Below are 18,607 nucleotides of genomic sequence, written 5' to 3'. Positions count from 1 at the left end.
TACGTGGGCTGGATTTAGTGTGGCCGTTCAGAGCGGGTTTGGGGGGGCCAGAGAATAGCGTGGAACGCGTCCGCCTGGAAATCCAATGGCATGATTTCGGTTCTGGATTTAGTCGGTAGGAAAGCACCAAGGCAGCGTTGCCACCCCGACGGTGACGGGACAGCCATTTGAATTGCTGAACAGATAGTTGTAATACATTAGCATGCAAATGATGGCGATTAAATGGGGGGCTTGGAATTAAGTGAATGGTGGACAGCCCTCATGCATCTGGATCCCTGGCTGTTGAAAGACGGCAGCACCAAGGCGAGGCCTCAGTGCCGCAATTGTAAGGTAGCCACGACCAACACTGGATAGGGGAAGAGTGGGAGTGGAGGCCATTGCCAACCGACAGTGCTGTGCAATCTGGATGGGTTAGCTTGGTCTCGGCTGAGAGGGTTGGCTATCAGCAAGGGTGGGCTCCGAGAGCCATTAGTGCATAAGCTGAGAGGAGAAGCAAAGATAAAGGTGCCATGGTAATTTCATCTCGACAAGGACAGCTCTTTGGAGGCCGACTGATCACCTGGCATGAGTCTTATACAGTCTGTCTTTTTGGATACAGCGCCTCCGATGGAGGGAGGGCCAGGATTCAGCTGCGCCTGCCTGTGAAGCTCGACAACAAGAGCAGCAGCAGCTGGCCTTGCCAAGAAGGGCCCACCTGCGCCAGAGAGCATACTGGACTCAACTCAGCTACCTCCAAATATCTGAGTGGCATTGTCAGCGAAGACTACAGCTCTCCAGGGAGGTTGTCACCAAACTATGCTGCAGGATGAGTTGCGGTCTATGGGATTTGGTGGTCACACTATGTCCGTGGCCCTGAAGAGCATCATGGCACTCGACTTTTACGTGTCTGGATCATTCCAAGGATCCAAAGAACAGTACAGCAAAGGAACAGGCCATTCGGCCCTCCAAGCATGCGCCGATCTTGATGCCTGTCTAAACTAAAATCTTCTGCACTTACGGGGACCGCATCCCTCTATTCCCATCCTATTCATGTATTTGTCAAGATGCCTCTTAAACGTCGCTATCGTACCTGCTTCCACCACCTCCCCCGGCAGCAAGTTCCAGGCACTCACCACCCTCTGTGTAAAAAAAACCTGCCTCGCACATCCCCTCTAAACTTTGCCCCTCGTGCCTTAAACCCATGTCCCCATGTAACTGACTCTTCCACCCTGGGAAAAAGCTTCTGACTATCCACTCTGTTCATGCCATTCATAACTTTGTAAACCTCTATCATGTCGCCCCTCCACCTCCGTTGTTCCAGTGAAAACAATCTGAGTTTATCCAGCCTCTGCTCATAGCTAATGCCCTCCGGACCAGGCAACATCCTGGTAAACCTCTTCTGTACCCTCTCCAAAGCCTCCAAGTCCTTCTGGTAGTGTGGTGACCAGAATTGCACACACTATTCTAAGTGTGGCCTAACTAAGGTTCTGTACAGCTGCAGCATGACTTTTTTTTTATTCATTCGTGGGATGTGGGCGACGCTGGCCAGGCCAGGCCAGCATTTATTGCCCATCCCTAATTGCACTTGAGAAGGTGGTGAGCTGCCTTCTTGAACTGCTGCAGTCCATTTGGGGTAGGTATACCCACAGTGCTGTTAGGAAGGGAGTTCCAGGATTTTGACCCAGCGACAGTGAAGGAACGGCGATATAGTTCCAAGTCAGGATGGTGTGTGACTTGAAGGGGAGCTTGCAGGTGGTGGTGTTCCCATGTATTTGCTGCCCTTGTCCTTCTAGTTGGTAGAGGTCGCGGGTTTGGAAGGTGCTGTCTAAGCAGCCTTGGTGCATTGTTGCAGTGCATCTTGTAGATGGTACACACTGCTGCCACTGTGCGTCGGTGGTGAAGGGCGTGAATGTTTGTAGATGGGGTGCCAATCAAGCGGGCTGCTTTGTCCTGGATGGTGTCGAGCTTCTTGAGTGTTGTTGGAGCTGCACCCATCCAGGCAAGTGGAGAGTATTCCATCACACTCCTGACTTGTACCTTGAAGATGGTGGACAGGCTTTGGGGAGTCAGGAGGTGAGTTACTCGCCTCAGGATTCCTAGCCTCTGACTTGCTCTTTAAGCCACAGTATTTATATGGCTACTCCAGTTCAGTTTCTGGTCAATGGTAGCCCCTAGGATATTGATAGTGGGGGATTCAGCGATGGTAATGCTGTTGAATGTGTAGGGGAGATGGTTAGATTCTCTCTTGTTGGAGATGGTCATTGCCTGGCACTTGTGTGGCGCGAATGTTACTTGCCACTTATCAGCCCAAGCCTGGATATTGTCCAGGTCTTGCCAATTTTTATACTCTATGCCCTGACTGATGAAGGCAAGCATGCCGTATGCCTTCTTAGCTACCTTATCCACCTGCGTTGCCACTTTCAGTGACCTGTGGACCTGTTCGCCCAGATCTCTCTGCCTGTCAATACTGCGAAGGGTTCTACCATTTACTGTATACTTCGCACCTGTATTAGATCTTCCAAAATGCATTACCTCACATTTGTCCAGATTAAACTCCATCTGCCATTTCTCCGCCCAAGTCTCCAACCGATCTATATCCTGCTGTATCCTCTGACAATCCTCATCACTATCCGCAACTCCACCAACCTTTGTGTCGTCCGCAAACTTACTAATCAGACCAGTTACATTTTCCTCCAAATCATTTATATATAATATAAACAGCAAAGGTCCCAGCACTGATGCCTGCTGAACACCACTAGTCACAGCCCTCCATTCAGAAAAGCACCCTTCCACTGCTACCCTCTGTCTTCTATGACCGGGCCACTTCTGTATCCATCTTGCCAGCTCACCTCTGATCCCGTGTGACTTCATCTTTTGGACCAGTCTGCCATGAGGGACCTTGTCAAAGGCTTTACTGAAGTCCAGATAGACAACATCCCTTCCTTCATCAATCATCTTCGTCACTTCCTCAAAAAACTTGATCAAGTTAGTGAGACACGACCTCCCCTTCACAAAACCATGCTGCCTCTCGCTAATAAGTTCATTTGTTTCCAAATGGGAGTAAATCCTGTCCCGAAGAATCCTCTCTAATAATTTCCCTACCACTGACATAAGGCTCACCGGCCTATAATTTCCTGGATTATCCTTGCTACCCTTCTTAAACAGAGGAACAACATTGGCTATTCTCCAGTCCTCTGGGACCTCACCTGTAGCCAATGAGGATACAAAGATTTCTGTCAAGGCCCCAGCAATTTCTTCCCTTGCCTCCCTCAGTATTCTAGGGTAGATCCCATCAGGCCCTGGGGACTTATCTACCTTAATGCTTTGCAAGACACCCAACGCCTCCTCCTTTTTGATAATGAGATGACCCAGACTATCTACACTCCCTTCCCTAGGCTCATCATCCACCAAGTCCTTCTCTTTGGTGAATACTGATGCAAAGTACTCATTTAGTACCTCGCCCATTTCCTCTGGCTCCACACATAGATTCCCTCCTCTGTCCTTGAGTGGGCCAACCCTTTCCCTAGTTACCCTCTTGCTCTTTATATATGTATAAAAAGCCTTGGGTTTCTCCTTAACCCTGTTTGCCAATGACTTTTCATGATCCCTTTTAGCCCTCCTGAGTCCTTGCTTAAGTTCCTTCCTACTTTCTTTATATTCCTCAAGGGCTTCATCTGTTCCCAGCCTTCTAGCCCTTACGAATGCTTCCTTTTTCTTATTGACTAGGCTCACAATATCCCGCGTTATCCAAGGTTCCTGAAACTTGCCAAACTTATCCTTCTTCCTCACAGGAACATGCCGATCCTGGATTCTAATCAACTGACGTTTGAAAGACTCCCACATGTCAGATATTGATTTACCCTCAAACTGCTGCCCCCTATCTAAATTCTCCAGTTCCTGCCTAATATTGTTATAATTAGCCTTCCCCCAATTTAGCACCTTCATCCGAGGACTACTCTTATCCTTATCCACAAGTACCTTAAAACTTACGGAATTATGGTCACTGTTCCTGAACTGCTCCCCTACTGAGACTTCGACCACTTGGCCGGGTTCATTCCCCAATACCAGGTCCAGTACGGCCCCTTCCCTAGTTGGACTATCTACATATTGTTTCAAGAAGCCCTCCTGGATGCTTCTTACAAATTCTGCCCCATCGAAGCCCCTAGCACTAAGTGAGTCCCAGTCAATATAGGGGAAGTTAAAATCACCCACCACTACAACCCTGTTACCTTTACATCTTTCCAAAATCTGTCTCCATATCTGCTCCTCTACCTCCCACTGACTGTTGGGAGGCCTGTAGTAAACCCCCAACATGGTGACTGCACCCTTCCTATTCCTGAGCTCCACCCATATTGCCTCGCTGCATGACCCCTCCGAGGTGTCCTTCCGCAGTACCGCTGTGATATTCTCTTTAACCAGTAATGCAATTCCCCACCCCTTTTACATCCCCCTCTATCCCGCCTGAAGCTTCTAAATCCTGGAACATTTAGCTGCCAATCCTGTCCTTCCCTCAACCAAGTCTCTGTAATAGCAACAACATCATAGTTCCAAGTACTAATCCAAGCTCTAAGTTCATCTGCCTTACCTGCTATACTTCTTACATTGAAACAAATGCACTTCAGACCACCAGTCCCGCTGTGCTCAGCAACATCTCCCTGTCTGCTCTTCCTCTTAGTCTTACTGGCCGTATTTACTAGTTCTTCCTCAGTTATTTCACCTGCTGACCTACTGCCCTGGTTCCCAACCCCCTGCCAGACTAGTTTAAACCCCCCCGAGTGACGCTAGCAAAACTCGCAGCCAGGATATTTGTGCCCCTCCAGTTTAGATGCAACCCGTCCTTCTTGTACAGGTCCCACCTGTCCCTGAAGAGATCCCAATGATCCAGATATCTGAAACCCTCCCTTCTACACCAGCTGTTCAGCCACGTGTTTAGCTGCACTATCTTCCTATTTATAGCCTCACTGGCATGTGGCATAGGGAGTAATCCCGAGATTGCAACCCTAGAGGTCCTGTCTTTTAACTTTCTACCTAACTCCCTAAGCTCATCACTCTTCCCGATGTGTACCACAACCTCTGGCTGTTCACCCTCCCCCTTCAGAATGCCCCCTGTCTGTTCAGAGACATCCTTGACCCTGGCACCAGGGAGGTAACATACCATCCTGGAGTCTCTTTCACGTCCACAGAAGCGCCTATCTGTGCCCCTGACTATAGAGTCCCCTATAACTATTGCTCTTCTGCGCTTTGTCCCTCCCTGTTGAACAACAGTGCCAGCCGTGGTGCCACTGCTCTGGCTGCTGCTATGGTTTTCCCCTGATAGGCCATCCCCCCCCACCCCAACAGTATCCAAAACGGTATACTTGTTAGAGAGGGGGATAGCCACAGGGAATTCCTGCACTGACTGCCTGCCCCTTCTAGCGGTCACCCATCTATCTGCCTGCACCTTGGGTGTAACCACTTCTCTAAAACTCCTGTCTATGACACTTTCTGCCACCTGCATGCTCCTAAGTGCATCCAGTTGCTGCTCCAACCGATCCATGTGGTCTGTGAGGAGCTGCAACTGGGTACACTTCCTGCAGATGTAGTCTTCTGGAACGCTGGAAGAGTCATGGACCTCCCACATCTCACATGTGAAGCACTTTATCCATCTGACTGACATTTCTACCACTAATTAATAAATTAATTTAAAATAAATAAACACTTATTAAATCCTTACTAAATTATGTTACAAGTAACTATATGGTCCCTAGTGCTAGATTTCTACTATAAATATTTCTTTTTTTTTCTTTGGCCTCCCAATCTCGAGAGACAATGGGTAAGCGCCTGGAGGTGGTCAGTGGTGTGTGGAGCAGCGCCTGGAGTGGCTAGAAAGGCCAATTCTGGAGTGACAGGCTCTTCCACAGGTGCTGCAGAAAAATTTGATTGCCGGGGCTGTTACACAGTTGGCTCTTTCCTTGCGCCTCTGTCTTTTTTCCTGCCAACTGCTAAGTCTCTTCGACTCGCTACACTTTAGCCCCGCCTTTATGGCTGCCCGCCAGCTCTGGTGAACGCTGGCAACTGACTCCCACGACTTGTGATCAATGTCACAGGATTTCATGTCGCGTTTGCAGACGTCTTTAAAGCGGAGACATGGATGGCCGATGGGTCTGATACCAGTGGCGAGCTCGCTGTACAATGTGTCTTTGGGGATCCTGCCATCTTCCATGCGGCTCACATGGCCAAGCCATCTCAAGCGCCGCTGACTCAGTAGTGTGTATAAGCTGGGGATGTTGGCCGCCTCGAGGACTTCTGTGTTGGAGATACGGTCCTGCCACCTGATGCCAAGTATTCTCCGGAGGCAGCGAAGATGGAATGAATTGAGACGTCGCTCTTGGCTGACATACGTTGTCCAGGCCTCGCTGCCATAGAGCAAGGTACTGAGGACACAGGCTTGATACACTCGGACTTTTGTGTATTAATATGTGTATAAATATTAAATGCTAACTAAATACAGTAATCTCCTCCCGGTTTAGTTACTCTACTTATTAATTAATTAGTTAATTAGGGTTTTAATCAATTTTTATCAATGTTTTATTTTCAAATTCAGTACAAATTCCCTACCAGTCAATCAGGTCACAGCTTTCCTGTGACATCACTTTTTCAGTTTTATTTAGTTTTTCTTTCAGTTTTTTTTTAACCAGAGGTAAGTTTTTTTTTATACTTACCGGTCCGGAACTCCGCCCTGCGAGTCTTCTCTTTGGATCCACTGGGGACATGCGTGGGATCTCACAGGCAGCAGCCCACTGCTGCATGAAGGAGGTGACCAATGCCCTGTTCAAGAGGGCTGGTGACTATGTGCGCTACCAGACTGACTCTGGCAGTCAGGCCCAGAGGGCTATTGGCTTCGGGGCCGTTGTTGGATTTCCCCGGGTGCAAGTTGTGATAAATTGCATGCATGTGGCCAACAAGGCTCCAGTGGACCAGCCAACCACCTTCATCAACAGGAAGGGCTTTCATTCCATCAACATTCACCTGGTCTGCAACCACCTAAGCATGTGCCTGCTTCCTGGAAGCAACCATGACACCTATGTATTTCAACAGTTCTAGGTGCACCTCCCATTCACCTTCAGGGATGGATTCTCAGAGATAAGGGTCGTCCATTGGAGACATGGCTACTGACGCCTGTGAGAAACGCTCACACTGCAGCAGAGGAGAGGTGCAACACTTGCCATGGCTCTACCCAAGTGACCATTGAGCAGGCCATTGGGCTGCTGAAGATGCGATTCCATTGCCTGGATCGATCTGGTGAAGCCCTGCAGTATACCCCAGTGAGGGTCTCGTGGTGTATTGTGGTGGTCTGCTGTGCTTTGCCAAAGTCTAGCATTGCAGAGGGGGGAGGCCTTGCATGAAGAGGACACGATTGATTTCCAGTCCTCAACCGACCAGGAGGATGTGTAGGAAGCTAATAAACAGGTAGCACTGGATCTTGAACCCTGTGCACCGGAGGCCCGGCACACTGAGTGACAGGCAAGAGACAATCTCATACATACCCGCTTCCAACGACCATGATGGCTTCTGAGTGAATTCATTAAGGCTTATCTCAAAGAATTCAGTCTGTCACCTCCTTTCTATCTGGATTCCATGCCTAGTGCCCAGCTTAACCATGCACTCTGGCACACCTGAGACATTTACCAAAGAAGGGGTGTGCCTACACTGGCAGCCCAATGAGGGAGGAAGAGAGAAAGCAGCATCTCACAATTAAGGCATGAAAGAATAAGCATTTTTCAACAATTAATGTGAACTGTAATAATGATAGAACTTGATAACACAAAACAAATGACAAATGTCAAACACACGTGAAACCCCAAGTGTGTCGACATGCTTTTCTTAATACGTTTACGAGTGCTTCTATGAGGTGTGACCCCTGCAATAACAGCTGGGCTTGAGGCTGGCAGCTGATCAGGCTGCCCCTTGGCCTGTGATGACTTTGGAGGTTGTCGACTGGCTGCCTGAGGCTTGAAGTGCCCCAGCTGCCTGAGGGTTTGCTGCACAGGTGCAGGACTCTCCTCAGGCATCGCAGCTACTGGAGCTGGGCTCACTGGCGGAGGGACTGAGGAGCCTCTGTCCATACTCAGAGCTCCATGAGGGGAGCCCCCAGCTGTGGAGGTCAGCCTCTCCTCCATTTCAAGGCTTACTTGAACCTTCCTACTGACCAGAGAAGGACGAGGACCTGGTGAGGACTGTAGGCGCTTTGTCCTTCTCTCACCTTGCCACTGCTGCGTTGAGCTCATGGCCAAGGCGCTGGTGTGCAGGTCGGCACGCATCTGTGGGCTCTGGCTCTCCATGAGGGTCACGAACCTCTCGGTAGAGGAAGCCATGCGCTCACAGGCCTGAGACATGGCAGCACTCATGACATGGAAGGACTCCATTGTCTGCTCATGGCAATGCATGGCCTCTGGCAGCTCTGCCAGATGTTGCCTTACCTCTCTCTGGATTTCCAGCATGCCCTGTGCTGTTGACACCAGATGCTCGTCATGAGCCTGGGACTCAGCATGAGCCTGGCCACCCACAGTCATCTGACTGAGCGTAGCCTCAGCTGTCTCAGGCTCAGCCAGCTGCTTGGGTGCATGTGCAGCTTGTGAGCCTGATTCTGAGGCCGAGCGGAAACCCACCGAGGTGAATGTATCTGCGCTGGTGGAAGGTGCAGGAGAGTCATGTGTCAGTGCATCCTCTGACTGCTCCTCCTCCGAGGTGGACAGCTGTCCCCCTTTAGTTGGAGCCACCTGCAGCCACTGACCTGCATGAAAGAACATCTGTGGGTTAGATAGTGAAGATCTTGTCATGCCAATCATGCGTAATGTGGATCTCCAGAAGTCCATTGGATGCCAAATGAAGATCATTCTCATTGTCTTGTGTGGAGACTCCAATCTCACCATCCACTATTGAGTGGCTGTCCTGGGTCCCCTCTAGCTCCAGTGCCGCCTCCTCAGCCGTTGACTAGAACTTCTCAGTCAGTGCTTGAGCTCTCCTTATAATGGGCCTGCTGGTCCTGCAAGTGGAAAGAAGGCGATAGTAAGAGCTCGCAGGAAGAGTGAAAGAACTGTTCTGCTAGTGGCAGCCCCTCGTCCCTTGCTGGGGTTTCCTACATGGCTCTTCCCCACATCCACTCACGGGACGCAGTGGGGTGAGCTGTGAAAGAAGGTGGCCTTTGGCCAAAATGAAGCCTTGCGTATGGTAGGCTGTGGTGATGTTTCACCCCCTTTGCCAGTGCCTTTGTGGTCACTCCCTCCCCATGTCGCATTGCCTCCCACATAGCTGCATGCAAGCCCAAAGAGGAGAGAGGCGTGGACGACACACCTTGGCAGAACGAAGGAGGTCATTCACTCTCTCCCTCCACTGGACCCATGTTCGGCAGTGGGGGGGGACCCCATGGCTGCTGACCTCTTGTGCGATTTCCATCCAGGTTTGCTTGGTCTGGTGGGAGGATCGCTTCTTGCCATCCCTGGGGAAGAGGACCCTCCTGCCTTTCCTTTGCAGCCTGGAGAAGAATTTCCAGGGAGGCATTGGGCCACCGGGTGACTTTCCTCTGCCATTCCGCACTGTTCTTTGCTGGGGTGGGGGGGTGTTGGTGGGGGTGGTTTCTGGTCCAGGAGTTGTCACACCGGGTCCAGCAGCAATCTGCAATCCGTAAATCTCTCAAAGGATGCAATGCAAGCAGGGCTTTAAGTATGGCGCAAGCACCTGTTCCTGTTCCGAAGTCACCTGACGCCGCAACAGCACATCAGAACCCACCCCATCAGGTATTTGGACAGGCCACATGCCTCCATTATGATAAGTGGCCGCTCACCGCATGATCGGCAATGGTACCAACTTCTGGGTCTGCGGCCGAGACCTGTGACAAGTTAGCTAAATTCAGTCTCGTGTGTAGTAAAAAGTTATCTTACTCCAAAGTGTGTCACTCAGTACAGGATTTTCCTACCATAAAACAAGTATTTAATTCAGTTGGATCTCCTACATTAAGGAGGCCTGTGGATGCAAAGGGAAGGGACTGCAGTCGTTTTACAGCCGTATATTATGTTGTTCATCCATCTACCTATTGAAAAGAAAGAAGCTTGCATTTCTATAGCACCCGATTCACAACATTCCACAGTGCTCTACAGCAAATCATGTACATTTTGACATGCACTCAGTGTTGTAATGTAGGAACCGTGACAGCCAGTTTATGCTCAGCACGGTCCTACAAACAGAAATGGCCAGATAATCTGTTCATTATTTTGGTTGAGGGATAAATGTTGGCCAGGATAACAGGGAGAATTCCCCTGCTATTCGTATATTGCCGTGGGATCTTTAATGATCACCTGGGAGGCCAGGTGGGCCTCGATTTAACATCTTATCTGAAAGACAGTACCTACTGACAGTGCAGTACTCCTTCAGTTCTGCACTGGAGTGTCATCCTTGATTTTGTGCTCAAGCACAGCTGACACATTGATAACTATGAAAATTTGTTTGGTCTGTTCATATATTGGCCTTTGTTTACTGACACAGAATTTGTGACCGTTGCTCAGTCACAATGGGAATCATTTCACATTTCAGATTATTTTCAGAAACTGTGTAAATTAATCTACCGTCCCAGGGATAACATTTCCTATATGTTCTACTTTGCTCACGGTAGTCGATGTGTTTGTATCAAATACCTATGCGTTAACTTTCCAAACTTTGTAAACTGCAAGTTATTTATGTTTGAATATATGCAGTCCCTCACTGCCATTCCGCACCTCACGTATTTACAGTCTATTGTCCACAGTTAGCACAATGACTTCCTCTTGCCTTCTGATATGCCCAAAGGATATGCTTAAAGGCTGCGTTTGCTGACAACACAACCACTAGGTGGCGCTGCAGTGGCACATGCGCAGATGCATCCTGTGCCACTAAAATGTCACAGTGTGCGATGTCAGGCAGCTGCCAGGACTAAAGATGGCGCTGCTCAAATAATCACACGAAGGCAACCTAAACACATAGCAGCACACAATGGCCTGAGGGAGCGAGTGGAGGAGGGGGAAGCGAGCAGGCTCCCCCGCTCTCTTCACCCCCCCCCCCCCCCCCCCCCCTCTCCCCCCACCCCTGCTCTCTGACTGCATTATGTAATGACTTCATCTGCGCATGCACCAACCAGTCCTGGCAATGCAGAACGCAGTGCATGTGTAGAGAGAAGGAGCCCATGTGCGCAGATTGCTGCAGTCTGATGACGTCCACTGCCGACTGTGTCGTCAATAATCACTTTGATGCTTAAATTACTTAGCTGTGCTTCAGTGGTAGCGCTCTCGTCTCTGTTAGATGGTTGTAAGTTCAAACCCCACTCCGGGGACTCGAGCACAAGATCTAGGATGCACTGTCAGAAATGCCGTCTTTTGGATGAGATGTTAAAATGAGACCCATCTGCTCTCAGGTGGACGTAAAAGATCACATGGCAATATATGAAGAAGAGCAGGGAAGTTCTCTTGGTGTCCTGGTCCATATTTATTCAATGTCATTAAAAATAGATTGTCTGTCTGGCAATTGCCTTATTGCTGTTTGTGGGCCTTTGTTGTGTGAAAATTAGCTGCCATGTTTCCAACATCACAATTGTGTCTACACTTCAAAAGCACTTCATTGGCTGTAAACTGCCTTAGAACATTCTAAGGTTGTTAAATGTAAGTTGGTCTTTCTGTTGGTTATAGAAATGTTTATGGTCGTTCATTTCTTCCTTTTCATACTCTTTCAGGACCTAGCACTTAAACTAAAGGAAGCTGAAGAAGCCCAAAGCACTTTACAAGCAGATTGTGACCAGTACAGAACGGTTCTTGCCGAGACAGTGAGTTCATTCAAACACTCCTTTCCTCTGTTCATGTGTTCGCTGCAGATCCCAGAGCTGGTCATACAGCAGGAGCTGAATATTTCAACGCGTGTGTTTTTTTTTCTCCCCTGCTCAATTTCACAGGAGGGAATGCTGAGAGACCTTCAGAAAAGCGTGGAAGAGGAAGAGCATGTGTGGAAAGGGAAGATAGCGGAGTCTGAGGCACAACTTCAGAAGGTGAGCCCATGTTTCTGATGCGAGACTTTCTCTTTCTGCGCTCGCGTGAAATCAGAGTTCTGGAACATTATTCTCATTTAACAGTCCAAGGAGATCTTGGCCTTGCAAGTTGGTTTGCTATCTCCTTGTTTTATCTCTGGCTTTCACCCTCTCTCTCTCTCTCGTGTTCTCTCCCTTTCTCCTGGAATGGGGACTCACTGGGGGTAGTTTGTGCTTTAGGTGATGGTGTACAATGGGTGATATAGATTCAGCTGCCTGTTATACATCTCTCCCACCTTTCATTTCCATTTAGTGGCAAATAATTGGCACTTCTATTTTTGCAGGCACAAACACAAGTAAAAACGTTAGAGGACACGCTGGAGAAACTGAAGCTAGAATCCCAAAACACAGAACAGGTATTTTTTTTCCACTTACTTCCTGGGAACAGCAGGAGGCCATTCAAGCCCTCAGCTCTGCTTTGCCATCAATTCATGGCTGATTTGTATCTCAACTCTCATTCACTCGCTGTTGCTCCATATCCTTCGACAACCTCACCAAACAAAAATCTATCAAGCTTAGTCTTGAAAACTCCAGTTATCCCCCATAATTCACACCCTTTGTGTGAAAAAGTGCTTCCTGATTTTATTCCTGAGTGGCTTAGCTGTAATTTTAAGATTATGTCCCTTATTGAGTCCACCACCAGAGGTGGTCTGAATCTACCCAATAGAATCCTCCTCTAACCTTAAAGACAATAACTCCTTGCCTAGGAACAGGTCCCTCGGCACTGATTGGCTCCAGATGCCTACCCAAGGGACCAAGAAGTGGGATCTTATGGCCAGGCTCAAACCCATCCTTTCTTGATGTCTACATTAATCTATTTCGACAAGGTCACTGTTCATCAACTGGGAATGGAGCAGTGGATAAGAAACTGCTTTGAGTAATTCTGGAATTATTTGAATCTCTGTTTTCTCAGATGAAGGAGCTGGTTGCTGAATTGGAGGCACAGCTACAACACCAATTAGAATCTGCACACACACAGTGTCAGAAATACTCAGTAGAAGTAAAAGAGGTGAGTGTTGCCATGGTGTCCATATATTCCTCTAGTTTTAGTGTATTTGTGAATATATTTACATACTCTGTATTAACAGATTCAGTAGAAGTATCTGAGGGGAAAACCATTGGTGTGGAGTCTCCTAAACTGTTCTCTAGGGGGCACACGGCCTGTACCCTGGGGTGAGGGGGATGCGCCACCTGTACCTTTAAGGGGATAAAGGGTTGATCATTTAGGATAGAGATGGGGAAAAATTTCTTCACTCAGGGGATTATGAATCTTTGGGAATCTGCACCCCAAAGAATTGAGTTTCTTCAAGGCTGAGATGGACAGGTTTTTGGTGTCCCAGGGAATTGAGGGATATGGGGAGCGGGCGGAAAGTGGAGTTAAGGCAGAAGTTCAGCCATGATCGTATTGAGTGGTGGAGCAGGCTTGAGGGCTGTATGATCTACTCCTGCTCCCATTTCTTATGTATGCCAGGGACCATCAGATTGTACCAGATCAGCAACAGTAGTCGCTTGCTCCCAATGCTCTAATCTGGAAAGAACATGGATTTTTATGACAGCTCACAGCTACCCACTGTTGGAGTAAAATAGTCTTCAGAAAGGAAAAAAAGCTACAAATGCTGCATTTCTCAAAACTAAAATGGGAAATGCTGGAAACACACAGAAGGCCAATCAACATCTGCAGGCTTCCATTTACACACCCAAAAAGCCACAACTTGTTTGTGTTCTTTGCAGATCCTGTCGACCACTGTGTGACTTTTCAGCATTTTGTGTTACATAATGAATCTTACTTTTTAAAATGCAAGTTCCAGTAACTGGCTTGGGTGCTGTCCTGAAGGAAATATCTGCGCCGTTTTAACTTTAAACCTAGTTAAAGAAATAGAACTTCAAGCTCAGACTTTTATTCCGCAATTTTCATCGCTCCACCATGCCTTTTGGAATTCTCTCCCTGAACCTCTCCTTTAAGATGCTCCTTAAAATCAATCTCTTTGACCAAACCTTTGGTCGCCTGTTCTAATACATTCTTCTTTTGCTCAGTTCCAATTTTTGTCTGATTATAGTCCTGTGAAGCGCCTTGAGACGCCTTACTATGTTAAAGGCACTATATAAATGCAAGTTGTTATTTATTCCCTGGTTGTATGCCCCTCCATTATTGTGCTGGTGGCAGTCACATGGTTGAAGAGAATCAGTGTAAAGTTGAAATGAAGGTTTTGGCGCTCCAGTAGAAGATGGTTGGGAGGGAGCTGCTGACTATTACTGTAGGGGGAAAGGCTCACTAGAGGGGCTCTTCCGCAGGTCCTCATGATCCTCCAGTACCTTGTTCAAGTAGCCACTCTTTCTAAAGAGTCGAACAGTGGATAATGGCAGGCTGTTCCACTCCAAGGGAATCAGCTTAAGCTCAACCTTTTCCTGGCTTGAATGCCACGCATGTGCATTTCCAGCAAGGGTCATTGTTTCATGATGAGCTGACTTGGCACAGATTGCCATTGGGGGAGGGGGGATGTTCAGGAGTGATCAGCTGACTTGGCATAGACCCAGTGGGGTAGGGGAACGATTGGGAGGGATCAGCTGACTTGGCACAGACAGGAAGTGATCAGGAGGGATCAACTCACTTGGCACAGACAGGAAGTGATCAGGAGTGATCAGCTGACTTGGCACAGACCGTGTGGGTGGTTTTGCTGTTTGTCGCTCAGTCACTGATTTAATCAGCTACAGAATTGGGAGGAGGCATTTTAGGAATATAGGAGCAGGAGGAGGCCATTCAGCCCTTCAAGCTTGCACTGCTATTCACTTAGATCATTCATGGTGTGTACCTCAATCACATTTACCTGCCTTTGCTCCATACCCTTTGATAATTTTAACCCAACAATATCTCATCTTGAAAATTACAGTTGACCCTGGTATGCACAGCCCTTTGAGGGAGAGAGTTCCAGATTTCAACTGCCTTCTATGTGAAAAAAGTACTTCCTGATTTCCCTAATGAATGACCAATGTTAAACTATACTACCACCTCCCTGTTCTTGGTCTTTGTGCACCTTTGCTCAAAATAATCGAATTTCCAATTGGATGTGTAACTATCCATAATGGATAAGTACAGTATGGCTGTTGTGAAAAGCTCTGGCAAAGAAGTTCCTCACCACCCTGGACATTCCTCATGGTGCTTGATAAATTCTGCAGCCTTTGCTACTGCTGAAAGATTTAACAGACTTGGATAGTGGATGGTTTCAGTCCTGTTGCTGCCATTAGGGTTTCTGGGATAGTGAGGTAGATGGTATGGAGTTGTACTGTCCCTTTAAGCTGCAAGGGACTAGGCAGAATTCTGGCAGCTCTGGGTGGACTAGGACGTAGATGCTGTGTGGTTGATCACTAGTCTGTGTATAGTGTGTACAGCCAGCAGACCCAGTATACATTGCTGCTATAGTCAGCGCCGAGCTCCCCTGTGTGGACCCCAATGATTGAGCTCTCTCCTCTGGGAATATTGGTATGGACATGAGCACATTTAAACTAACATTGAAAGAAAAGCATGCATTTGCATATCACCTTTTACAATCTCAGGACATGCCAAAGTGCTTTACAGCCAAAGAAGTATCTTTTTAAGTGTAGTCACTGTTGCAATGTAGAGATGGCAGCTGCCAATTTGTGCACAGCAACCTCCCACATACAGCAGTGTGATAATAACCAGATAGTCTGTTTTTTGATGTTGGTTGAGGACTAAATATTGGCCAGGATACCAGGAAGAACTCCCCTACCTTTCTTCAAAATAGTGCTGTGGGATCTTTGTGTTCACCTGAGAGGTCAGACACGACTTCAGTTTAACGTCTCATCAGAAAGGCAACACATCTGACTGTGTAACATTCCCTCAGTATTGCACTGGACTGTGAGACTAGGGGCTGAATTTTACCAGCCCCTAGACGCTGTGGGTTGTGGCAGGGAGGCCCATAAAATGCTAGCGGGAGCGACCCGCCATGTCCCATGACGCCGAGAAGGCCCCGCCAGATATTAGCAGCGGCAGCGAGGCCTTGGTGAGGCCCCCTCCCCACCACCCCCGGCCTCTGAGTGGCAGGGCCTTCATTAAAATATTGAAATGCAAATGAATTTAACTGCAGTCGCCAGCTGTCCCTCGCCAATTTTACAGCCAACCGGCTGCAACTTGCAAGTGACACTGGGGAGGGGGGAGGAATAAAATTGTCAGGACAGGAGTTGGGTGGGCAAAACTATTCCTGTTGGTTGTGGGGATGGTGGGAAGGAGTTGAGGGTCTAAGATTTTTGAAGTTCGGCAGGGAAAGTGCAGGATTTCAGAAAGTGTTCTTTTGGGTGGTAGGTCAATCTATGTATTGTGGACACATTGAGGAGTGGGAGAGGGGATTCAATGTTAAATTAAACGTTTATTAATTTTTAAAATCACATTGGCACCTTTAGATATTTTAATATATCCTGAAGGGCTTGGAGCGCTTTAAAAATAGCACCTGCGTGGTGGAGCTGGACGCCGTTGCCGAGGGCGTGGCAGCCGCCCCCTCTACAACATTGGGGGCGGCTGCTCCGCCCCCTCCATTTAAATGAGCCCCCGCGCGTAATATCGCAAGGGATGTGTGTCGGCACTTCCGTGTCGGAGGGCTACTGACGACGGCAGCGCGATGATAAAATTCAGCCCTAAATTTTGTAGTTTTAAAAAAATTATTCATTTCTGGGAAGTGGACATCGCTGGCTAGGCCAGCAGTTATTGCTCATCCCTAATTGCCCTTGAGAAGGTGATGGTGAGCTGCCTTCTTGAACCGCTGCAGTCGATGTGGGGTAGGTACACCCACAGAGCTGTTAGGAAGGGAGTTCCAGGATTTTGACCCATCGACAATGAAGGAATGGCAATATAGTTCCAAGGCTGGATGGTGTGAGGCTTGGAGGGGAACTTGCAGGTGGTGGTGTTCCCATGCATCTGCTGCCCTTGTCTTTCTAGATGGTCGAGGTTGTAGGTTTGGAAGGTGCTGTTGAAGGAACCTTGGTGAGTTGCTGCAGTGCATCTTGCAGATGGTATACACTGCTGCCACTGTACATCAGTGGTGGAGGGAGTGAATGTTGAAGGTGGTGGATGGGATGCCAATCAAGTGGGCTGCTTTGTCCTGGATGGTATCTAGCTTTTTGAGTGTTGTTGGAGCCACATTCATCCAGGCAAGTGAAGAGTATTCCATCACACTCCTGACCTGTGCCTTGTAGATGGTGGATAGGCTTTGGGGAGAAAGGAGGTGAGTTACTTCCTACAGAATTCCCAGTCTCTGACCTGCTGTTGTAGCCACAGCATTTATGTGCCTGGTTGAGTTCAGTTTTTGGTCAATGGTAACCCCCAGGATAGTAGGGATTCAACGATGGTAATGTCAAGCAAAGGTGGTTAGATTCTCTTATGTTGGAGATGATCATTGCCTGGCACTTGTGTGGCACAAATGTTACTTGCCACTTATCGGCCTAAGCCTGGATGTTGTCCAGGTCTTGCTACATATGACATGGGCTGCTTCAGTATCTGACGAGTCGTGAATGGTGCTGAACATTGTGCAATCATCAGCGAACATCCCCATTTCTGACCTTATGATTGAGGGAAGGTCATTGATGAAGCAGTTGAAGATGCTTGGGCCTAGAACACTACCCTGAGGAACTCCTGCAGTGATGTCCTGGAGCTGAGATGATTGACCTTCATCAACCACAACCATCTTTCTTTGTGCTAGGTATAACTCCAACCAGCGGAGAGTTTTCCCCTTGATTCCCATTGACTCCAGTTTTACTACGGCTCCTTGATGCCATACTTGATCAAGTGCTGCCTTGATGTCAAGGGCAGTCACTCTCCCCTCACCTCTGGAGTTCAGCTCTTTTGTCCATATTTGGACCAAGGCTGTAATGAGGTCAGGAGCTGAGTGCCCTGGCGGAACCCAAACTGAGCATCAGTGAGCAGGTTATTGTTGAGCAAGTGCCGCTTAATAGCTCTGTTGATGACCCCTTCCATCACTTTGCTGATGATAGGGAGTAGACTGATAGGGCATTAATTAGCCGGGTTCGATTTGTCCTGCTTTTTGTGCACAGGATATACCTTTCCACATTGCCGGGTAGATGCCAGTGTTGTAGCTGTACTGGAACAGCCTGGCTAAGGGCGCATCTAGTTTTGGAGCACAAGTCTTTAATACTATTGCTGGAATGTTGTCAGGGCCCAAAGCCTTTGCAGTATCCAGTGCCTTCAGCCTTTTCTTGATATCACGTGGAGTGAATCGGATTGGCTGAAGACTGGCATCTGTGATGCTGGGGACCTCAGGAGGCGGCCGAGATGGATCATCAACTCGGCACTTATGGCTTAATATGGATGCAGTTGCTTCAGCCTTGTCTTTTTCTCTGATATGCTGGGCTCCCCCATCATTGAGGATGGTGATATTTGTGCAGCCTCCTCCTCCTGTCAGTTGTTTAATTGTTCACCACCATTCATGACTGAATGTGGCAGGAGTGCAGAGCTTTTATCTGATCTGTTGTTGGTGGGATTGCTTAGCTCTGTTTATTGCATGCTTCTACTGTTTG

The 18,607-nt window shown here is 48.2% G+C and overlaps 1 protein-coding gene across 2 annotated transcripts in view; it reads left to right on the top strand.

Moving 5' to 3' along the window:
• The window catches only part of LOC137376301 (ribosome-binding protein 1-like), a 181,577-nt gene that overhangs the window by 143,627 nt on the left and 19,343 nt on the right, over nt 1–18,607 (top strand). For both annotated transcript variants that reach the window (XM_068044571.1, XM_068044570.1), the window contains 4 exons: nt 11,717–11,806; nt 11,933–12,025; nt 12,349–12,420; nt 12,978–13,073. In XM_068044571.1, coding sequence (XP_067900672.1) covers nt 11,717–11,806; nt 11,933–12,025; nt 12,349–12,420; nt 12,978–13,073 — 351 coding nt within the window. The remainder of the gene's footprint in view (nt 1–11,716; nt 11,807–11,932; nt 12,026–12,348; nt 12,421–12,977; nt 13,074–18,607) is intronic.

The sequence above is a fragment of the Heterodontus francisci genome, chromosome 13 (genome assembly GCF_036365525.1).
Source record: "Heterodontus francisci isolate sHetFra1 chromosome 13, sHetFra1.hap1, whole genome shotgun sequence".
Classification (NCBI taxonomy): domain Eukaryota; kingdom Metazoa; phylum Chordata; class Chondrichthyes; order Heterodontiformes; family Heterodontidae; genus Heterodontus; species Heterodontus francisci.
Note: the sequence above shows the minus strand (reverse complement) of the source record. Positions and strands in the feature narration are given on the sequence as shown.